Here is a 24,777-nt window from a genome sequence, read left to right on the forward strand (position 1 = left end):
CGATCAGGTCACCGATCTACAAATGTCCTGGATTGGGACTGGGCAACAAACGCTGCTGAAGAAGCTTGTGCTCTTGTAGAATGGGTGGTCAGGATGGCAGGTGGTGGCATAGCCGCCTGCTCATACTACATGAGAATGCAGGAAGTGATCCAGGATGAAATTCTCCAAGCCAAATTGGGTCTTTCACCCTATGTGTTACTGCCACAAATAGCTCCATGGATTTATGGAACGGCTTGGTCTTTTCTATGTAAAAAGGTAGGGCATGCCTAACATCCAGTGTGTGCAAACACTACTCCTTCCTATTCTTGTGCAGTTTCAGGAAGAAAACAGACAGGAAGATGGTCTGATTACTGTGAAACCACCTTTGGGAGGAATGCGGGATAGGGGTGAAGTTGTAACTTGTCCTTAAAGAACACAGTGTACAGGGATTCTGAAGTAAGGGGCCTAATCTCAGAGACCCTCCTCGACAAGGTAATTGCAAAGATGACCTTCCAGGAAAGGTATGACAGAGGCTCAAAGGGAGGGCCTGAGAGTCTTGACAGGACCAGGTCTAAGTTCCACAGGGGTATGGATTCCTGGATCTGTGGGTAAGCCCTTGAGGAAATGAATGGACATTTCATGCGAAAAAAATGACCAACCATCCACTGGAGTGTCGAAAGCTGAGATGGCCGCTAGATGTGCTTTAATAGATTAAATAACCAGGCCTTGCTGTTTCAGCAGAAGCAGATACTTCAGCACAGTCTGGAGAGGTGGCCTAGCGGACAAGAGGCCTCAATGGGAATGACCAAATGGAGAAACGCTTCCACTTGGCGACATAGGTAGCTCTAATAGATGGTTCCCTACTAAAACCTGGCAGTCTTGCTCCAAACAGGCCAGCTCCACTGGATTTAACCATGGAGCTTCCATGTGGGCAGGTGGAGGGTGTTGTAGGTTTGGCGGTGATCTTGCAAGATCAGGTCCAGGAGGGGAGGTAATGGCATTAGGGTCAATTACTGATAAGTCCAATCAAGTGCCAAACCAGTGCTGGTTTGGCCAGGCTGGGGCTATAAGCTTAACCCTTGCCCTGTCCCTCTTGGCCTTCAGAAGACTTAGTGTGGTCCTGAAGGGCTTATTGAACTTCTGCTGGTAGGCCCAAGGACTGGAGCCAAGAGCACCTTCACATGGCTATCGCGGATGCCATAGCTCTGGCTGCTGCATTTGCAGCATCCAGGGCCACTTGTAGGGAAGCCCTGGCTATAGCCTTCCCTTGTTCCACCAGAGTGAAGAATTCCTGCCTGGACTCTTGGGGGAGCAAGTCCTTAAACTTTTATATGGGAGTCCCAGATGCTGAAATCCTACCTCCCTAGCAATGTTTGCTGGTTGGAGATGTGGAGCTGTAAGTTGCCAGTAGAACGTACCTTTCTGCCAAAAACGTCCACCTTCTTTGAGTCTTTTGCTTTGGGGGTCACCCCTGGCAGCCCCTGCCTCTCTCTTTTGTTGGCCGCCAAGACCACAAGGGACCCAGAAGGTGGGTAGGAGTAATAGTACTTGTACCCCTTGGTGGGAACAAAGTACTTCTCTCTCCTCTTCGAAGTGGCAGGCAGAGAGGATGGTGTTTGCCACAGGTTTCTGACTGGACCCATGATGGCCTCATTTAGAGGTAGAGCCACATTCGACCACCATGGCCAAGTGGTTGACCAGGCTGTGGGAGGACTCTTTAACTACATCCACTTCCGGCACTAAGTTCGAGGCCACTGTCTTCAATAGCTCCTGGTGAGCCATGAAGTCGTCCTGGGGCATTAAACTGCCCATCCCCGACATTGACTTGTCTGGGGAGGAGGAGGCCTGCACTGGGCCCTTCTCCTTTCCTTCTGCACAGACCGAAACCCGCAATTCCAGCTCCTGAGGATCAGTACTGGGATCAGTACCGGAGTCTAGGTTGGGCACTGCTCGGTGTTACAGAGGAGCCATTCTAACACCACGGAGTAGGAAAAGCTAGAAAGAGGGTCAGACCACGGGGGAAAACCCCCCGGGTTCCAAAAAGGCCATTGCATTTGCACGGGCCAATGCCCACTGATCTGGTAAGAACCCCCCCACTGTGATCCACCACCATGTAGGGCTGTCTGGTGGGGCACTGGTAACGGCCCCTCTGCTGGGTGCACAACTCCACCTCAAACTCTGATGATGAGTCATCGTCAGGAACCACAGAGGTGCTGTATGCGTCAGCTCCAAGGGCCAGTGCAGCATATCCGGGGATTGGTGCTGAAGCAGGTGAAGCCCATGTCAACATCAACAGGGCCAGCTTCTCTCTAAATCAGGTGGGCAAACTGCGGCCCACGAGACCCTCCTGCCCAGCCCTTGAGCTCACGGCCAGGGAGGCTAGCCCCTGGCCCCTCCCCCACAGCCTCAGCTCACCGTACCGCCAATGCTCTGTGCGGCGGGGCTGCGAGCTCCTGCCGGGCAGCGTGGCTGTGAGAGCTGTCTGCCTGCCCTAGACTGTATGGCAGTGTGGCTGGTTCCAGCCAGGCAGCATGGCTGCGAGTCCTGGTGCTCTGAATGACATGGTACGGGGGCAGGGAACAGGGTGGGGGGGGATTGGATGGGGCAGAGGTTCTGGGGGGGGGGCATTCAGGGGACAGGGAACGGGGGGGGGGGGTTGGATAGGCGTGGAAGTCCCAGGGGGGGCCTGTTAGGGGGCGGGGGTGTGGATAGGGGTCAGAGCAGTCAGGGGACAGGGGGGTTGGATGGGGGTGGGGGGGTCCCGGGAGGGGGCGGTCAGGGGACAAGGAGCAGGGGGATTTGGATGAGTTGGTGGTTCTGAGGGGGGCAGTCAGGGGCAGGAAGTGGAAGCCAGGCTGTTTGGGGAGGAACAGCCTTCCCTACCCAGCCCTCCATACAGTTTCGGAACCCCGATGTGGTCCTCAGTCCAAAAAGTTTGCCCACCCCTGCTCTAGACGGTAACAAGGGCTCCAGTACTGAATGAGAGCTCAGGGCAGAATGTTTCCTTCTGCTCACCCTCACCACCGGTGCCGACTCTTGCACTGCCAGCTACGGCAGTACCGAAAGTGCCAGCAAGTCCTTGACCACAACGAACACCTCCCTGGTGGACGGCACCACAATCCTGCTGGTGCCACGATGTTCCCCAGTGCCAACAGCTGGTCCCACACCAGACTCAACAGAGCCTGTCAACGGGGCAGAGTCAGTGGTGCAATCTGTGGAGCGGGGGCAGAGGACTGGCCAGACACAGGTTGCACTCCACTCCGCTTCATGGGCTTGTCCTTTCTTAGGCCCAGGGAATGCCCTCTCTTGCACCGCTGCTTCTCAGGTTTGAAGCCTATTTATTCAGATATCCTTAGTAATAACAAGCTTTAACATTGGCTCCAGTACCATTATTTGTAGAAAACAATATTCCTAATAAACTTTTAAAAACACACTATACATTTCTGCCACAAGACAGAATTTTTCTTACGATACATAACCATTATATTTTACTACAGACCAGGTTCTCTTTAGAAGATGGAAATGCAACCTCCTCAATGTTACATATAGAACAAAGATTCTCCAAAGGCCAGCTACTGGAACATTGGTGTCTGTGCTCTTGGAGTAAAAACTTTCAGTACTGCCTACATCCTATTTTCAAAAGTGCATAAGTCACTTTTAACTGGAAGTGTGCAAAACTTTTTTCATTTCCACATAAACTTTGGTATAAGTGAAGTGGGGGGGGTTGTATTCTATTTGTGAAGAGTACTGCAGCTGTGAAATAAAACCCTGTCAGTGCTGTGTGAAGTGAAATACAATGTACAATGGAAGTAACACACACACACAAAAAGTGTGTGAAAGAACAGGGAAAGATTTTAATTGAATAGGATTTTTTAAGCAGAGACTTTAATACTAGCTAGTAAAAACATGCACAAATGTATACAGAGTGCACAGAGAGAAAGTCAATAATAAAACTTAAGAGCTGAGCCCCTTTTGACAATAAGATTTAGCTATCTAAGTCAGTCAGGCCTTGCAATGCTGAGTGGAGCCACACTTCAATACCCTTAAAAACCTGGTCCAAGGCCTTCAGCCTCGTAACACAACTTAAGGTATGTAACAATAGCACTGTGTTGTCTTAGTTTTCAAAATACATTTAAGTATTAGAATATTCTATTTATAGCTAAAGTGGAAGGAACACATAAAAAAATTTGAGAGACTTGTTAAATCTTTTTAAAAGTTAAGATAATTTGTGGCAATGGGGTGGAAAAGGCACAATTGTTCACAATTCTTCTATTTATTATATTACAAGCCAACTTACCTAACACACTGACGAAAACATCAAAAAGATGAAATGTGAGCAGAGGTTCCTTCATCTGGCCATAGTAGTCTGCTATTGTTTTGAAGACATCTCTTTCAAATCCTAAGTATGTAGGTTGCTTCAAATCTGAACAACTGGGCCCTAAGAGAGGAAATGAAGCCACAAACAGGGTCACCTATTTTCATTTCTAGCCAATACAAGCAAAGTTTCAAAAGGGAAAAATTTAAATTAATTATTCAAAGTAGTAGTTACACAAACTGCAACTAATCGAGTGAAAACAGACATAATACATGAAAAAATACCCATACAGTTCTTACTGCCCTTAAAATGAGTCCACTCCTTGCTATTTACTGCTCTACACCAGGGGTTCTCAACATTTTTTTTTCTGAGGTGCTCCCAACATGCTATAAAAAACTCCATGGCCCTCCTGTGCCACAACAACTAGTTTTCTGCATATAAAAGCCAGGACTGACATTAGGGGGTATTGCCTGAGGCCCCCAGGAAGCTAAGTTGCTCAGGCTTCTTCTTCAGCCCCATGCGGTGGGACTTCAGCTTTCTGCCCTGGGCCCTAGTGAGTCTAACACTGGCCCTGCCTGGCAGACGCCTGCTCGCGGCCCTCCAGGGAGCCTCAGACACTGCTCTACACAATACCTTCTTTTAATCAAAGTATTACTCTCAAGTTTTACATCCCTTGGTTGAAATGCACTAGTACTAGAATGCTAGGCAATGAGAGATGAATGTTTGAAGTTGTTACTTAATTAGGTTTCGGATAGTATAAGCATTTATCTCCAAATACATGTTCATAGGAATATGAACCAGATGGCCAGTGCAGCTGCGGCCCTGTAAAAATCTCCCATGTATCTGCTCTATGCCAACAGGATAAAGCTCTCCCGTTGACATAATTAAACCACCTCCAGCAAGCAGTCACTATGTTGGCAGGAGACACTCTCCTGTCACACCGTGTTCTTCGGTGTAACTTATGTCGCTCGGTGTGTGTTTTTTTTCACTCCTCTGAGCAACATAAAAGTTATACCAGCAAAAGTGCTGGTGTAGACATAGCTTACTAAGATCATTCTGGAATTGAAGGAAAGAGCAAGACATTAATCAGTATTATCTAACTGCAACTGATATGATTTTTATTTTCAAAATAAATTCATTAATAGCTGTTACCTATGTAAACGCACTCAGTAATTTCAGACACAAAAGTTAAAGCAGAGTTAATATTTGTACCTCTGCTGTGGTTTCCTCTCCCAGGCTTTTGCTGAGGACATATGCAGTTTCTGTCTGAACTTTCAGGTGCTACTACAGCCAACTAACTGAAATGGAGGGGGAAAAAATATCAGATTTAAGAAACAAAAACCCAAAAGTTGATATTTTCTTCACTAAATTTAGTTGGCTGTAGTAGTGCTTCTTGAACATACAAACAGGGACTGCTTATGACAGACTTCTGCAAAACTATGAGATTCAAAATGGCTTCTTAGTCTTTGCTAGGAAAAGGAACCACATCAGAGATAAAAATACCAATTCTGCTTTTAACGTTTTTTTATGAAGGTACTGAAACATCTAGATGGGTAATATTCAAACACATAGCAAAAATATTTTACTACAATAGGTAACATTCCCTGCTTTAAGATTCAATGTTTTGTTACTCTCCACAGCTAGAAACACTTTAGCCATCAGTACACACACATTCAAAGCAGCAGACTTTTCTAAGCCTTAGTTCTCAAACAGTGAATTGATAGACATTTATTTGATCCTTGATGGGTTACAACGACTATGTAATTACCACAGCTGTCACTACATTTGAACCTTGGACATATGTCATTCATATGAACGGTCAGCATCCTACATACTATTCATTTCAAAGCACCACTCTCAAAACAAGCTATTCTGCTTTCAAAAAAAATATATAAAAAAGGAAATGGCCCAACTTGATTATCATGCACACTGTGTAAAGAGTTGTCACTTTGGATGGGCTATCACCAGCAGGAGAGTGAATTTGTGGGGGGGGGTGGAGGGTGAGAAAACCTGGATTTGTGCTGGAAATGGCCCAACCTGATGATCACTTTAGATAAGCTATTACCAGCAGGACAGTGGGGTGGGAGGAGGTATTGTTTCATATTCTCTGTGTATATATAAAGTCTGCTGCAGTTTCCACGGTATGCATCCGATGAAGTGAGCTGTAGCTCACGAAAGCTCATGCTCAAATAAATTGGTTAGTCTCTAAAGTGCCACAAGTACTCCTTTTCTTTTTGCGAATACAGACTAACACGGCTGTTACTCTGCAACCTGTCATAAAAAAGATGGTCACCAAACTTCATGTATGGATTATAGACAGAGCTATAAAGCCATCCTGTAGCTCAGGTTGCCTAACACTTATCATAATTAAGGGTCTACCAAATTCATGGTCACGAAAATCACATCTCTGACCGTGAAATTTGGTCTCCCCTGTGAAATCCCAGCTCTGAAGGCAGAGTGTACAGCAGCGGCTGCTTGCCAGGCACCCAGCTCTGAAGGCAGCTCTGCCACCACCAGCAGTACAGAAGTAAGGGTGGCAATATCATAACATGCCACCCTTACCTCTGCACTGCTGCGGGCGGCGGCGCTGCCTTAAGAGTTGGGCACCTAGCCAGCAGCCACTGCTCTCCCACTGCCCATCTTCAGGCAGCCAGCAGCAGCGCAGAAGAGTAGCATGGTATGGTATTGCCACCCTTACTTCTGCGCTGCTGTTGCTGCTGGAGGCAGTGCTGCCTTCGGAGCTGGGCACCTACCCAGAGCTGCCGCTCTCCAACCGCCCAGCTCTGAAGGCAGCACAGAAGTTTCCATCTATGCCACTTTCTCTATTTATGCACCCTTTTAAAAAAAAACTTCCACAGTCCCACACACCGCTTTTTAGTTTCTGCCATCTCTCTGGAAGCAGCATGGATCCTGCAGAGCTCAGTGCAGTTAAAATGACCTTTGTTACTACAGGACACATGATTCTCCTGTCTTTGCAGAACTTGAATGAATACTACAACAACCGAGTATGCAATGAAGAAAATATGGAGATGTTCAAACACAACAATAACTGGATGCCGATGACCACAGTAAATAAAATGCCAGGTTGCTGACGGCATTCATGGAGCAGTTCCTCACATTGAATCGCTGCTTCTGAGACCAAGAAATGAGCACTGATTAGTGGAATCACATTGTAATGCAGGTTTGGGATGCAAAAGGCCACATTCCTGGATCTGCATGCTAAGCTCACTCCAGACCTCCACCGCAGGGACACCAAAATGAGAGCTGCGTTGACAGTGGAGAAGCAAAAGGTGATCACATTCTGGAAGCTTCCAATGCCAGATTGCTATCAGTCACAGGTCAATCGGTTTGGAGTTGGAAAATCCACACTGGAGGCTGTTGTCATCCAAGTGTATAGAGCTATGAAGTGTACGCTGCTGACAGGACTGTGACTTTCACAAATGTGCAGGAAATGGTAGATAAGATTTGCAGCTGTGGGGTTCTCAAACTGTGATGGGGCAATAGATGGCACACAAAGCCCTATTCTGGCATGAGCCCACCTTGCCAGCAAGCACATCAACAGAAAAGGATACCGTTTCTGTGGTTGTACAAAGACAAGTGAATCACCACGGACACTTATGTGATATCAATGTGAGCTGATCAGGGAAGGCACATGATGCTCACATCGCTAAGAATACAGAACTTTTCCAAAAGCTGCAAGCAGAGACATTCTTCCCTAGTAAGCACATTCACATTAGCAATGTTGAAATGTCAATAGTGATTCTGGGGGACCCAGTCTACTCCTTGCTTTCCTGTCTCATGAAGCCATACAAAGAATACCATGATAGCACCAGAGAAAGATTCAACAACCAGCTCAGCTAATGCAGAATGGCTATTGAATGTGTCTTTGGTAGACTGAAGGGTCAGTGGCATTGTTTACTCACTAGATTGGATCTCAGCAAGAGAAACATGATCAGCAGTATAGCTGCATGTTGAATACTGCTGCGAAGTGAAGGGGGGAGAGCTACCGCAAGGATGGAGGGGAGAGATGGACAAGCTGTCTGCAGAATTTGAATAGCCAGACACAAGGGTTATTAGAAGAGCCAACAGCTATACATCTGAGGGAGGCTTTAAAAAAACATTTTGTCAGCCACAATATAGAGTTGCGTGACACTTTTATGAAATAGTCTGTCTTGTAACGAAGCTTAAATACTGGTCGGTTATCGCCTCCCATTATCAAATTCTATAATGCGTCTATAATGCTTGGTATAAGCTAATATACAGTAAGTTTCCAAAAACAAAACTTTATTGTGTGCAAAAAACAGGCAACAAAATTAAAGTGCAAACATATAAGGTGCAAACCTTTAAGCAATGCTAACAGGATGAACCATACTTTAAAACCCCCAGTAAAAAAAACACAAGTAAACAATGAACATTTATGTTCATATACAAAAAAATTTCAGCATAAAGTATTGTGGCTGATCCTGGGATTTTCACAGTTGGTATATAGCTATGGTTCTCCTTGTTGTCTGCCGGCATGGAGTAGTAGGGGATAAGGATGTACACCATGCTGTCATCTTTTATGTTGGGTGTGATGGGAGCACCAACCATGATTTTGGAAAGGCTACTGAATACTGGATCTTTGGGCACATAGGTCAATAATGCTTTGCAACATCTGAGTTTGTTACCTGAACAAACCCATGATGTCCTGGTGCATTTCCAAATGCACTTCTCAGTCCTTTTTCCTCTCCTGCAACAATGGCTCTCTCCATTCTCAGTCCTTCTCCATGGTCAGGTCATAAGGCTCCTCCAAGCCGTGTTCATGGTCAGAGGCCACAGAGGAAGGGAGGATCTCACAGCACATACCCTTTCTTATTTGCTTCTCTAGCTTCCTGATACGGCTCAGATGTTCAGCTGGCAGAAAGGGGCTACCTAAAAAGAGTGGCTGTGAGGCAGGGATCTCCCTCACGTTCTTTGCAGTGAAGACTGATGCAAAGAATTCATTTAGCTTCTCTGCAATGGCTTTGTCTCCTTGATTGTCCAGTGGCTGCTCTAACTGTTTGGCAGGCTTCAGCTCCTGATGTCCTTAAAGCATTTTTTGCCATTAGCTTTTCTGTCTTTTGCTAGTTGTTCTTCAAATTCTTTTTTGGCCTGCCTAATTATAGTTTTACACTTGACTTGCCAGAGTTTATGCTATTTTCCTTAGTAGGATTTGACTTCCAATTTTTAAAGGATGCCTTTTGGTCTCTAACCACTCTTTTCTCTATTGTTTAGCCATGGAGCTTTTTTCTTTTCTTTTTGGTACTCATATTGTTTATTTGTTTGTTTTGATTTGGAGCATATATTTTCTTTTAGCCTCTTTTATGGTGTTTTTAAATAATTTCCATGCAGCTTACAGGCATTTCACTCTTGTGACTGTTCCCTTTAATTTCGAATTAACTAGCTTCTTCATTTTTGTGTAGTTCCCCCTTTTTTCTAAAGTTAAATGCTAGAGTGCTGGATTTCTTTGGCATTTTCCACCCTACAAGTATGTTAAATTTAATTACATTATGGTCACTATTACTGAGCGGTTCTACTACATTCACCTCTTGGACCAGAGGCTGTGCTCCAGTTAGGACCAAAACAAGAATTGCCTCTTCCCTTGTGGGTTCTAGGACTCGCTGCTCCAAGAAGCAGTCATTAACAGTGTCTAGAAATTTTATCTCTGCATCCCATCCTGACATGATATATACTCAGCCAATATAGGGATAGCTGAAATCCCCCATTATTATTGCGATTTCTGTTTCTGTAGCCTCCCTATTCTCCCTGTGCATTTCACAATCACCATCACGGTCAGTTTTGTTTGTTTTGAGGGTTTTTGTAACTTAATTTATTTTCACTCTAACTGCTGCTTTAATTTACATGGGGCTAAGCCATCCATAAATAACATGGTTCTTGAATATCAATATGCATAAACACCTGCTATAATAAAACTACATTTTTATAGCCACATGCCTACAAAAAGGTCATTGGACCATTTTACAGAGATTTGTCACAAATGAAAGCTAAATAGTTAAAAGCAAAACAGCTTCATATACTCCAGGAAATATGTTGCTTTGGCAAGAGTATTTACCAGATGACCCTAAAGATCTTTTCCATCTCTACTTTCTAGGATATGAATCAGAGGACATAATTCTGACCCTTTAAATAAAAAGGATTCGGTGAAGTGAGATAGGAGTTACTTCAATTTTGTTTTTATTAGAATTTGGTGATATACTTACAATTTGCTAGACACTTCATTGCTGACAGTACCCAGTGAGGTAGCTCTTCTTCTCAGAAAGGAGGTTGTGGAGAAGAGATGAGAATTTAAAACAGTTAACAGTCTGGCATAATACAAGAGAAGTTCAAAATCTTTCAGTAAATGTGGTTTAGATTACAGTTCTCCAACACCTTAAAATACTGCCAGTTGGGCTACTCCAAGGATACACTCTATCTTACATGCCACTGGCCAAATTTTATACTACTCCAATTTTATGGAGAAACATAGCAGTAAAGTAGTTTATGAAACAGTGGCAAACATCTAAATTTCAACTGAGACATTTCCCCTAGTACATATATAAAAATATATATTTTTAACAGTAATTTTAAAATATAAGGTTTGGCTGGAGTTTTCAGTCAAAAACAGGGAAATTGTGGAAGATTTAAGAATATACTGTCTTGATGCTTCAGAGACATTATAAGAATGTCAGAATGGCTATACTGGGTCAGACCAAAGGTCCATCTAGCCCAGTATCCTGTCTTCCAACAGTGGCCAGTGCCAGGTACTTCAGAGGGAAACCCAAGTTCTGTAGGGGGCTGATATGACAGTAGGAAAAGGCATAAACTCCTCTGACACCTAGAGTGAAGGGAGGAGAAGGATGAAGGAGCCCTGACCTTGTGTTAGTGAGAAAATCTTCCACCTTCACTCTCAAGTACCTTTGCATCTTGAAACCTTGAACTGCCTGTGGGTGGATCAGGGCAAAAAACAAAAACTGATTCACACTGGTAGGACTCTTCAAAGGCCATTAGTGGCTGACTTAAGCCTGGTCAACACTAGAAAAGATATACCAGTATAAAGACACTAGTTAGGGTTGTCTTTTTAATCAATATATTTATACTGGTATAAGCCCTAGCGTGGATGTAGTTACACTGATATAAAGGTGCCTTATATCAACATAGCCTATTTCGCTTCCTGAACTGGAATAATCAATACTAGTATAAGCACTTTTCTACAGGTATAAATGTGTCCACACTAGGGGAGGGATTTCCACTTTAATAATACAGGTGTAGTTAAAGGAAAAAACTTTCCAGTGTAGACAAGTCTTAAAAGACCCCAAGACAGCCAACAATACAGCCTTAAAAGAAAAAAAAAATAATTTAAAAGAACTATAATCAACATAGGAAGGCTTAAAAACATAATAAAAATCTCCAGCCCACTCACTTGTTTTGTCTTCCAAAATGACGATGCCCTGTTTATTGACATTGTACACATTGTGGATGATATGCTTTGGGTTCACAAGCTTTGTATCCAATACTTCATCCAGAGAATCCAGGCCCAAATCTTTTTGCAAGCTGTTAAAATAAATAAATAGTTTACATCATCTATATTAAAAAACAAACTGGGAACAATTCACTTGTTTAAATTAATTCCTTTCTGTTTGTTTTTGTCATCTTTGGGGTGTGGAAGCTTGAGGCAGTTTCAAGAACGTTATTTGATCATTAATATTTTCATGCTACACATTTCATTGATGTATATCCAGTTCATCTCATAAAAATAACATGCCATTTTAACAGTTTACACTATAAACATTATTGGTTAGGTTCCACCTGTGTTGTCAAACAGCCAGTGTATTTTTTAACCAGAGGAAAAAAATTATATATATATAAAATTCATACACACACACAAAATAGACAGCCCCCTACATTGTGCAGGATATTAATGTTGGATTGCCTATAATAATAATAGAATATAGATTAATAGATTACAAGGTCAGAAGGGACAATTGTGATCATCTAGTCTGAACTCCTATCTAACAAAGGCCATAGAACATCTCCAGAATCATTCCTTTTGAACTAGAGCACAAGTCCCCAAACTGTGAAGTGCACCCCCCTAGGGGGGTGCTAAGGAATGTTTAGGGGGCACAGCTGGGGACCGGGTCAGCCCCCACAGAGGGCAGGGAGGGAGCGCCATCCAGCTTTGCTCCTGGCCCCACACCTGGGGCCCGGCCCCCAGCCCCAGCCCCCTTACCTCTGTCCAACCCCAGCTGCCCCCCATCCCCTTGGCCCCGGATCCTGTGGGGCAGAGGGCGCAGACAGGTGTAAGTGGGGTGCACGGTAAAAAGTTTGGGGACTACTGAACTAGAACGTATCATTTTAAAAAGAAAAATCAAATACTGATTTTAACATAGCCAGTGATAGAGAATCCATCACAACCCTTGATAAACTGTTCCAATGATTAATTACCCTCATTGTTAAAATTTTACAGCTTATTTCTATATGTAGGAAGCTTGTAGAATTTTTTTCACCCAGCTGATCAGATCTTCCATTTCCTATGTCCTCAAACTAAACATTTGGGGGAGGGATAGCTCAATGGTTTGAGCATTGGCCTGCTAAACCCAGGGTTGTGAGTTCAGTCCTTGAGGGGACCATTTAGAGATCTGAGGCAAAAATTGGGGATTGGTCCTGCTTTGAGCAGGGGGTTGGGCTAGATGACCTCTTGAGGTCCTTTCTAACCCTGATATTCTATGATTGCACTTTTTATTAGTGATTTTTAGGATTTCATGTTCCCGGAAGAGCTGTTAGAATTTTACCATCGTGGAAAGAGAAGTGAGGAGAAAGATTTCACCACACTACACAAACACATACAGAAAAATTTGCTATATAGTATCATAGAAAGAGGAATTGTTAAAACTGCTAAATACAAAAGAGATTATTCACAAATCACAGGCTGATAGTCAAATAATAAGCAAGTCTAATTAGTTTAGCAAGTATACACCTAATGGCAGTATAGCAGTAAAGAATGGGCGAAATTATGAGAGGTAGCAGAGAAGGTGAGACTGTTGCCCACTATACACATTAGCGTAAAGGTGGAGGACTCACAAACACACTTACTGTGATAGCGTCATGGATTTCCATATCTCTTCTATATTTGCCTGTGTTAACTCTTGGCGGTGCACAAGTCTGCAAGCTGGTACTTCTCCTATTGCTATACTGTGACGTTTGAACCACATTTCAGAATTCTGGATTACAAAAGAAAAAAAAAAAAAAAGAGCACATTCCTTCACCTACCAATTTTTTCAATGATAAAATAGTATAGCACTTACACAGTGTAGCATGCTTCCTCTTCCAAGCACTTTATGAACAATAACAAATGCTCGTAAAATCCGTGAGCAGTAAGTATTATTTAGATTTTATAGATGGGAAGCATCTTTGCCTCAGTTAAGTGATTTGTCCAAAGCTGCAGAAGGAGCCCATGTCAGAGCAGTGCTTGCGGTCCCAGTTCAGAGCACCCTCCTGCACCCCAAACTCCTCATCCCCAGCCCCACCCCAGAGCCCATATCTCCAGCTGGAGCCCTCACCTCCCTGCTCCCGCACCCCAGCCTGGAGCCCCCTCCCGTACCCTGAACTCCTCATTTCTGGCCCAACCCCTGAGCCTGGACCCCTAATCAGAGCCCTCACTCCCTCTCACACTCCAACCCAAATTTTGTGAGCATTCATGGCCCGCCATACAATTTCTATTCCCAGATGTGGCCCTCGGGACAAAAAGTTTTCCCATCCCTTCTCTAGCATGTAAGTCACTCCCAAATTTGTCTGTGTGTGCTGCAGCCAGCCAGCCATAACTTGGCTTTTACCAGCCTCAAAGACTACCACGGGATTACCCCCACCACACTCCCAGATTTCCCCCCAGAAACCTATGTCCTGTACTATCCATCCTCTCCTGGACAGTACAAATATATTGAGCCCGTTATTCCATTAAGGGAATAATATGCACACAACTTGTTACCCCAAATAGAGTTGCCCAGCCCCTTCAACTTGAACTCACTGGTCAGGATCCCTCCCCACAGAATCCAATGGCTACTTGTTCTGTCTCTTCAGATGCAGTGAAGGTAATGGGTGGGGGGAGGGATGTCTGTCCCTTCTTTTTATAGTTTCAGTCCCCCAATTGAAAACATTTACAGCTGAGACCAAGGAGACAAAGAATCTAGGGGGAATGATATTAGCTACTGGTTTTTTTCACCTGCTTGAACTTCCTTTGTTTTCCCTCCCTGCTTGATGATGCTGTTTAGTACTTAAACGTAAATTAAGGCAAGTGCAAATTCCTTCCTTTGTTTAGGACAGACCTAACTTCTGCCTAGGAAAGCTGCGGGGTTTGGAACATCCATTAATAACATACAGGGGGATCTTATAACTTCACATACAACGTGGCCACACATATTTTACCAGGACAATACTGACCAGCAAACTATGAGTTTTCAAATGATACTTTACAAAGCATACTTTGTACAAAGATTATTACAATCATGTGTAAGGTTTATTCGATCATACATTTGCATTTAACAACAGCCTCTACCCTTTAAGAATTCCCAAAGAACAACCAGGTGAGAGAGTCATTCTCAGGTCTTATGTACACGGTACTAGCAAAGCACACTAGAGGGGTATGACTTGTGAAGCATTTGAATGTGTTTCAAACAGGACTATGTTAAAGCAAACTTGGTACCTTTTAGAGCAGGCCAGCAGGGTCTACATGGGGCAGCCCCTCTGATGCATTTTGCCATGCTGTGTAGACCAGTTCATGGTCTTCATCTTGCTTGGCTCTGTGCACGCTGATGCAATTTAAGTAGCAAGTCCTAGCAGGTGTAATGCAGACAGAAAACGAATGCAAATAGGTAAAACTGAGGAGACCCAGCAAAGCTAGTTCTTCACAAAAACTAGGATGCCAATAGTCATTTCTATCCTGACTGAAAGGATAAAACTGAAGCAGCAGAGAATGAAAGACTGTATGACCACCACACAGAGGTCACACTTTGAACCCAAGTGAAACAGTATGCACTGGTGGGAGTGTCAGGATACTGTATATTAATAATCAAAGCTAGCATGAAGGGAACAAATAGCAACTTTTCTTAATTACTAGGAGTTTTTCCTTTTTAGCCTAAAAGATGACAACTGCGTTGTATGGAGTGGTCTTTATTTTCACAGGTCTGGGCGGACGATTGACCTAAGACAGCTGCAGCAGCACAGGAGCCAGCAAACAGAGCTGTAAACAGGGGAGTTTGAGTGGGAGTTGGCAAGAGGAGTTTGTGGGGGGGGGAAGACTAAGAGAGCCAGGCAGAGGAACAAACAGGGTAGTGAAGGGAGTGTGTGGTGGTCTGGCAGTGGTTTGGTGCTCGTTGGGGGTTTGTTTTGCTCTGGGTGGTGGTGTTTTGGTTTGGTTTGTGTTTCCTGGACTAACAGGACTTAGATGAGAAGGCTGTGACAGATACAGAGGCAGCAGTGGAAAACAAAATGAAGATGACTGCATGTGGAAGCTGCGGCATGTACATGATCCTGGAGGGGGTACCTAAAAAGAGTTTCATCTGCCACCTGATAGAGCTGATGGAAGAAAAGATCCGAGGATTGGAGAGGCAGGTGGAAACTCTGGTTGAGTTTAGAAGGGGGTTCGAGCGGATGATGAAGCAAAGACATGAGGAGGCTGAAGTGAAAAACTCAGATTTGCAGATGGAAGCAGGACCAAAGAACGCTGAGGAGAGACTGCTGGGAGGCATATGACTAAGAGAACCAGGCAGCGGAAAAGACGGGCTAGTGAAGGAGAAATAGAGCTCAGGAACAGGTTTGCGGAGCTGGAAAATGAAGAAGGGGCACAGTAGGTGGTCACTGAAGGTGAGAGGGCAAGGAAGAAGAGAAGAGCAGCTACTCCTAAAGGAAGAGGGGAGGAGTCAATGGAGATAACACCAAATATGAGCCCCAGGAGGATACAGCATGGGTTGCAGAGGATTGCAAGGGACAATAGGAATCAAGAGGACTTGCAGCCAGAGGGAACAGGGGATAGACCGAAGAATCGCACCATCACCAGGAAAAGGCAGGTCTACATGATTGGAGACTCCTTACTTAGAAGGATAGACAGGCCTGTAACAAGAGCGGATCCAGAGAACAGAAGGGTGTGCTGTCTGCTGGGTGCCAAGATATGGGATGTGGACCTGAGGCTGAAGAGGATCCGAACGGGAGTGGGAAAGAATCCACTGATTGTCCTTCATGTGGGAACAATATGATACGGCTAGATTCTCGCTGGAAGTATCAAGGGAGAGTATGCCAGACTGGGGAAGACGCTTAAGGAAATCGAGGCTCAGGTGATCTTCAGTGGGACTCTGCCTGTTCCTAGAGAAGGGCAACAAAGGTGTGACAAGATTATGATGATCAACAGATGGCTCAGGCAGTGTGCTATAAGGAGGGCTTTGGGGTGTATGGCCACTGGGAAGCATTCATGGACAGAGGACTGTTCTCTCGGGATGGACTTCATCTGAGCAGGGAGGGAAATAGACTTCTAGGATGGAGGCTGGCACAACTGATTAAGAGAGCTTTAAACTAGGAATTTGCGGGAGATGGTTGGGAGATGTCCAGGTAATCTCCACGCCGGATTTTAGCATTGAGAGGGAAGAAAACAAAGTAAGAAAGGATACAGCCGTGGGTAGGAGAATGGACATAAGGAGGAAGGGTAGTGTAGATACCAGTCTAATAGGTCATACTGGCTGTAGAATGACTGTGCCTAATCGGGTAAAGAATGTGAGCGAGGCCAAACAGCAAAAATTAAGATGTTTGTACACGAATGTGAGGAGCCTAGGTAACAAAATGGAGGAACGAGAGCTATTGGTGCCAGAAGTGAAACCAGATATAAGGATAACAGAAACATGGTGGAACAGTAGTCATGACTGGAGTACAGGTATTGAAGGGTATGTGCTGTTTAGGAAAGACAGAAATAAAGGCAAAGGTGGTGGAGTTGCATTGTATATCAATGAGGTAGACTGTAAAGAAATAAGAAGTGATGGAATGGATACAAAAAATCACATTGGGGAAAAAAGCTACTAGAGCATCCCCTAGGATAGTGCTTGGGGTGTGCTATAGACCACCGGGATCCAATTTGGATAAGGATAGAGCCCTCTTTAATGTTTTCAATGAAGTAAATACTAATGGGAATTGTGTGATCATGGGAGACTTTAACTTCTCAGATATAGACTGGAGGAAAAGTGCTAGTAATAATAATAGGGCTCAGATTTTCCTGGATGCGATAGCTGATGGATTCCTTCACCAAGTAGTTGCTGAACCAACAAGAGGGGATGCCATTTTAGATTTGCGTTTGGTGAGTAGTGAGGACCTCATAGAAGAAATGGTTGTAGGGGACAACCTTGGTTCGAGTGATCATAAGCTAATTCAGTTCAAACTAAATGGAAGGATAAACAAAAATAGATCTGTGACTATGGTTTTTGATTTCAAAAGGGCTAACTTTAAAAAATTAAGGAACTTAGTTAGGGAAGTGGATTGGACTGAAGATTTGTGGCTCTAAAGGTAGAGGACGCCTTGGATTACTTTAAATCAAAGCTGCAGAAGCTATCAGAAGCCTGCATCCCAAGAAAGGGGAAAAAATTCATAGGCAGGAGTTGTAGACCAAGCTGGATGAGCAAGCATCTCAGAGAGGTGATTAAGAAAAAGCAGAAAGCCTACGAGGCGTGGAAGATGAGGGGGATCAGCAAGGAAAGCTACCTTATTGAGGTCAGAATATGTAGGGATAAAGTGAAAAAGGCAAAAAGCCATGTACATTTGGACCTTGCAAAGGGAATTAAAAGCAATAGTAAAAGGTTTTATAGCCATATAAATAAGAAGAATACAAAGAAAGAGGAAGTGGGACCGCTAAACACTAAGGATGGAGTGGAGGTTAAGGATAATCTAGGCATGGCCTAATATTTAACAAATACTTTACCTCAGTCTTTAACGAGGCTAATGAGGAGTTTAGGGATAATAGTAGGACGACAAATGGGAATGAGGATATGCAGGTAGATATTACCACATCCAAACTCGAACAGCTTAATGGGACTAAATCAGGGGGCCCAGATAATCTTCCTCCAAGAATATTAAAGGAACTGGCACATGAAATTGCAAGCCCATTAGCAAGAATCTGTAAACTCAGGGGTTGTGCCGTATGACTGGAGAATTGCTAACATAGTTCCTATTTTTAAGAAAGGGAAAAAAAGTGATTCAGGTAACTACAGGCCTGTTAGTTTGACATCTGTAGTATGCAAGGTCTTGGAAAAAATTTTGAAGGAGAAAGTAGTTAAGGACATTGAGGTCAATGGCAATTGAGACAAAATACAACATGGTTTTACAAAAGGTAGATCGTACCAAACCAACCTCATCTCTTTCTTTGAGAAGGAAACAGATTTTTTAGACAAAAGAAATGCAGTGGATCTAATTTACCTTGATTTCAGTAAGGCACTTGATATGGTTCCACATGGGGAATTATTAGCTAAACTGGAAAAGATAGGGATCAATATGAAAATTGAAAGGTGGATAAGGAATTGGTTAAAGGGGAGACTACAATGGGTCCGACTGAAAGGTGAACTGTCAGGCTGGAGGGAGGTTACTAGTGGAGTTCCTCAGGGATCGGTTTTGGGACCAATCTTATTTAATCTTTTTATTACTGACCTTGGCACAAAAAGTGGGAATGTGCTAATAAAGATTGCGGATGACACGAAGCTGGGAGGCATTGCCAATATAGAGAGATATCATACAGGAAGATTTGGATGACCTTGTAAACTGGAGTAATAGTAATAGGATGAAATTTAATAGTGAAAAGTGCAAGGTCATGCATTTACGGATTAATAACAAGAATTTTTGTTATAAACTGGGGATGCATCACTTGCAGGTAACAGAGGAAGAGAAGGACCTCGAGTATTGGTTGATCACAGGATGACTATGAGCCGCCATGTGATATGGCTGTGAAAAAAGCTAATGCGTTCTTCGGATGAATCAGGCGAGGTATTTCCAGTAGAGATAAGGTGGTGTTTGTACCGTTAGACAAGGCACTGGTGAGACCTCATTGTTAGGATATAGATATTCAGGCCTGTCTGTAAAGGCCTATACCCTAAGAATTTAGGTGTATTCTTATCACTTTAGCTAGTTATAGAGGTATAAGAGAAAGAATCAAAATCACTGTCTGCCGGTGTAAGGTCCTTCTCTTACTGTGACAGTCTGAGGCCCTGTGCTTAGGCTAAGATCTTTGGCTAAGCAACAGAAGCAGCCATAAGCTGGGAAGCGACCGGTCACATCCTCACATTCCAAACTAGTCATATTGAAATAAGGTGCTATTGGGCTGTTAGGAATACAATCCTGTCCTGATAATGCCTATCGCCTCCAGAGAAAGGGAAGTGCCTAGAAAATGTAAAAGGAAACTTAGTTTGATAGCATCCTGTCTGGCAAGAACTCACTTATCAATAGCTGGGATGTGAAATACTCACTTCTGTATTGTTTTGTCATTATAGTTCCCACTTTGCTATTGCTTATTTGCATGGTCTCTGTCTGGTTCTGTGATTGTTTCTGCCTGCTGTATAATTAATTTTGCAGGATGTAAACTAATTAAGATGGTGGGATATAATTGGTTACATAATCATGTTACAGTATGTCAGGATTGGTTAGTTAAATTTCAGGAAAATGATTGGTTAAGGTATAGCTAAGCAGAACTCAAGTTTTACTATATAGTCTGCAGTCAATCAGGAAGTGGGTGGGTGTGTGAAATGGGAACAGGGAATGGGGGTTGGGAAATTGGAATCATGTTTAGCTAAGGGCCGGAATGGGAACAGGGACACAGGTAAGGCTCTGTGGTGTCAGAGCTGGGAAGAGGGACACTAAGGAAGGAAACTTGAATCATGCTTGCTGGAAGTTCACCCCAATAAACATCAAATTGTTTGCACCTTTGGACTTTGGGTATTGTGGCTCTCTGTTCCTGCGAGAAGGACCAGGGAAGTAAGTGGGTGAAGGAATAAGCCCCCTAACACTCACCTGGAATATTGTGTGCAGTTCTGGTCTCCCATGTTTAAGAAGGATAAATTCAAACTGGAACAAGCACAGAGAAGGGCTACTAGGATGATCTGAGGAATGGAAAACCTGTCTTATGAAAGGAGACTCAAAGAGCTTGGCTTGTTTAGCCTAACCAAAAGAAGGCTGTGGGGAGATATGATTGCTCTCTATAAATATATCAGAGGGATAAATACCAGGGAGGGAGAGGAATTATTTAAGCTCAGTACCAATGTCGACACAAGAACAAATGGATATAAACTGGACATTGGGAAGTTTAGACTTGAAATTAGATGAAGGTTTCTAACCATCAGAGGAGTGAAGTTCTGGAACAGCCTTCCAAGGGGAGAAGTGGAGGCAAAAGACCTATCTGGCTTCAAGACTAAGCTTGATAAGTTTATGGAGGGGATGGTATGACGGGATAGCCTAATTTTGGCAATTAATTGATCTTTGACTATTAGCAGTAAATATGCCCAATGGCTTGTGATGGGACACTAGATAGGGTGGGATCTGAGTTCAAAGAATTCTTTCCTGGGTGTCTGGTTGTTGAGTCTTGCCCACATGCTCAGGGTTTAGCTGATCACCATATTTGGGGTTAGGAAAGAATTTTCCTCCAGGGCAGATTGGCAGAGGCGCTGGGGGTTTTTCGCCTTCCTCTGCAGTGTGGGGCACAGGTCACTTACAGGAGCCATTGGCCATTATCTTTGAAAACTCATGGCGATCAGGAGAGGTCCCGGACGACTGGAAAAAGGCTAATGTAGTGCCCATCTTTAAAAAAGAGAAGGAGGAGGGTCCTGGGAACTACAGGCCAGTCAGCCTCACCTCAGTCCCTGGAAAAATCATGGAGCAGGTCCTCAAGGAATCAATTCTGAAGCACTTGGAGGAGAGGAAAGTGATCAGGAACAGTCAGCATGGATTCACCAAGGGAAAGGCATGCCTGACTAATCTAATTGCCTTCTATGACGAGATAACTGGCTCTGTGGATGAGGGGAAAGTGGTGGACATGTTGTTCCTTGACTTTAGCAAAGCTTTTGACACTGTCTCCCACAGTATTCTTGCCAGCAAGTTAAAGAAGTATGGGCTGGATGAATGGACTGTAAGGTGGATGGAAAGCTGGCTAGATAGTCGGGCTCAACGGGTAGTGATCAATGGCTCCATGTCTAGTTGGCAGCCGGTATCAAGTGGAGCGCCCCAAGGGTCGGTCCTGGAGCCGGTTTTGTTCAATATCTTCATAAATGATCTGGAGAATGGTGTGGATTGCACCCTCAGCAAGTTTGCAGATGACACTAAACTGGGAGGAGAGGTAGATACGCTGGAGGGTAGGGATAGGATACAGAGGGACCTAGACAAATTGGAGGATTGGGCCAAAAGAAATGTGATGAGGTTCAACAAGGACAAGTGCAGAGTCCTGCACTTAGGACAGAAGAATCCCATGCACCACTACAGACTAGGGACCAAATGGCTAGGCAGCAGTTCTGCAGAAAAGGACCTAGGGGTTACAGTGGACGAGAAGTTTGATATGAGTCAACGGTGTGCCCTTGTTGCCAAGAAGGCCAATGGCATTTTGGGATGTATACGTAGGGGCATTGCCAGCAGATCGAGGGACGTGATCGTTCCCCTCTATTTGACACTGGTGAGGCCTCATCTGGAGTACTGTGTCCAGTTTTGGGCCCCACACTACAAGAAGGATGTGGAAAAATTGGAAAGAATCCAGCGGAGGGCAACAAAAATGATTAGGGGACTGGAACACATGAGTTATGAGGAGAGGCTGAGGGAACTGGGGATGTTTAGTCTACGGAAGAGAAGAATGAGGGGGAATTTGATAGCTGCTTTCAACTACCTGAAAGGGGGTTCCAAAGAGGATGGATCTAGACTGTTCTCAGTGGTGGCAGATGACAGAACAAGGAGTAATGGTCTCAAGTTGCACTGGGGGAGATTTAGGTTGGATTAGGAAAAGCTTTTTCACTAGGAGGGTGGTGAAACACTGGAATGGGTTACCTAGGGAGGTGGTGAAATCTCCTTCCTTAGAGGTTTTCAAGGTCAGGCTTGACAAAGCCCTGGCTGGGATGATTTAACTGGGAATTGGTCCTGCTTCGAGCAGGGGGTTGGACTAGATGACCTTCTGGGGTCCCTTCCAACCCTGATATTCTACGATTCTATGATTCTCTGTACCTTAAAGTCTTTAAACCACGAGTTGAAGACTTCAGTAGCTCAGACATAGGTCAGGGGTTTGTTACAGGAGTGGGTGGGTGAGATTCTGTGGCCTGTGTTGTGCAGGAGGCCAGAGCAGACGATCATAATGGTCCCTTCTGACCTTAAAGTCTATGAGTCTCACATAGTTCAGTAATGAATGAGTTTATCTGATTAGGTACATCAGAGGGTGATGCTGCATGCACTGACCTTGCTAATCTGCCACCCTCCCTGCTTCACAATACATCTCCCACCCACTACAGAAGTTCCAAATGGATGTGCCTTTTCCTCTTGTGCCTCAAGATTTTTTTGGTAGTTCTTTAAAAAGGAATTAAACTGAAGATGCTATCATCCTGTCACTGCATTCAAGAGCAACTGGCATGCCTGTCCTGTCTTTCTTTAAGGAACAGGCGGATATAGCTTGTTTCATTGATATTAGCTTATTTGAGTGACTGCTGACATTTGAAGGGGAATGAGGAGCAGAACTTGAAAAGTTGGCAGTCCTACTCTGCATAAATCCAAAAACTGTAACCAAGTTAAGCCATGTTACTGACTAACAGCAGAAGGAACTCCCTCTAGCCCCTGATTAGAAGAATGGTGAGTAAAAAACATGGCCTCAATAGCATGGGTTAAGGTATTATTTCTCAAAATGAAAGGTGCACCCTAATGGAAGAAAGGCAGTAGGTAGGGCAGCGGACTGAGGGGGGAGGAGGCAGGGTGCAGCAGTGTGTGCATAGACCTCTCAATGGCTCTCCACCGTCTTAAAGATTAATTTTATATTATATATATATATAAAAATAAAAAAAAGGTGTAGCTATAAATGGTTGCAAAGAAAACCTTCGAAGGATAAGTCTACACTGCAGCTGGGAGGTTTAATTCCCAGCTCGGGAAGATTTACAGACACTAGTTCTGCTCGAGCTAGCATGCCAAAAATAGCCGTGTGGCCACAGCAGCTCAGGCTAGCCACCCAAGTACATACCTAGGATCTCAAGCAGGGCTGTGCTTGGGCAGCTAGCCTGTACCGCCATGCCCATACTGCATTGGTTGAACTCTATTAGCTTTTTGGCTATGTTTGCACTGCAGCTGGGAGTTGTAATTTCCAGCTTGAGTAGATGTACACCTGCCAACTCTGCCCAAGCTAACATGCTAAAAGTAGCAGAGATCTCTGACTATGTTTACGAAATCCTGAAACAATTGCTCTGCGGCCTGAACTGTGCCATTAATTTCAAGGGATGATAACTTAGATGCCAACGACAGTTGAAATATCAACAGTGTTAACAATTTCACTGATCAAAACATGTAAGAAAGACATTATCATATTATCAAAATCTGCACCTATTTCCAAAGTGTGCATGGGGAGTGTGTGCTTGCGCAAACACACAGGATTAGCCCAGAGGAGGGTTGGAGACATGAAGATGCATAAAGTAAAATGCTCAGGCCTTTAAACAACATATGTCAGGGATGCAAGCTAGAGCACAATTGGTTTCATGTTTATGATGTGGAGCCTGGGAGGCAGTTTGGGAAATGCTGGGATCAGGTAAGGATTAAAACAGAGAGATCCTCCAAGTTCACACAGCAAAACAATCCAACACAACTGCTCTCTATAGCTGCAGCATATTTTACTCCTGGGGGAATTCTGTGCCAAAAAATTAAAAATTCTGTGCACAACATTTTAAAATTCTGGAAAATTCTGCATATTTTATTTCTCAAAATAACACAATATAATCACTCCAGTTTCAATTATTTTGGTATTTTATTTCAAAATACCTGTCAATAAGTATGTCAACAAAACAGACAACAGGAACAAAGATTCCCTCAGGAGCAGAGAGTTAAAGAAACCCCTACAACAACCCAGTTCCAATTGGAGTTGCTGGAGAGAGCAGTGTGGGGCCCCCAGAGCCCAGACACCTGCACTCCCATTCCCCCCAGAGCCCATAGAATCATAGAATATCAGGGTTGGAAGGGACCCCAGAAGGTCATCTAGTCCAACCCCCTGCTCAAAGCAGGACCAATTCCCAGTTAAATCATCCCAGCCAGGGCTTTGTCAAGCCTGACCTTAAAAACCTCTAAGGAAGGAGATTCTACCACCTCCCTAGGTAACGCATTCCAGTGTTTCACCACCCTCTTAGTGAAAAAGTTTTTCCTAATATCCAATCTAAACCTCCCCCACTGCAACTTGAGACCATTACTCCTCGTTCTGTCATCTGCTACCATTGAGAACAGTCTAGAGCCATCCT

At 44.0% G+C, this 24,777-nt stretch overlaps 1 protein-coding gene across 1 annotated transcript in view; it reads right to left on the reverse strand.

Annotated features, from left to right (window-relative positions):
• Positions 1-24,777, reverse strand: part of DEPDC1B (DEP domain containing 1B) — a 61,328-nt gene that overhangs the window by 12,171 nt on the left and 24,380 nt on the right. The window contains exons 4-7 of the mRNA XM_073346190.1: positions 13,403-13,530; positions 11,733-11,863; positions 10,534-10,581; positions 4,277-4,417 (exon numbers count right to left, since the gene is read on the reverse strand). Coding sequence (XP_073202291.1) covers positions 4,277-4,417; positions 10,534-10,581; positions 11,733-11,863; positions 13,403-13,530 — 448 coding nt within the window. The remainder of the gene's footprint in view (positions 1-4,276; positions 4,418-10,533; positions 10,582-11,732; positions 11,864-13,402; positions 13,531-24,777) is intronic.

The sequence above is a fragment of the Lepidochelys kempii genome, chromosome 5 (genome assembly GCF_965140265.1).
Source record: "Lepidochelys kempii isolate rLepKem1 chromosome 5, rLepKem1.hap2, whole genome shotgun sequence".
Classification (NCBI taxonomy): domain Eukaryota; kingdom Metazoa; phylum Chordata; order Testudines; family Cheloniidae; genus Lepidochelys; species Lepidochelys kempii.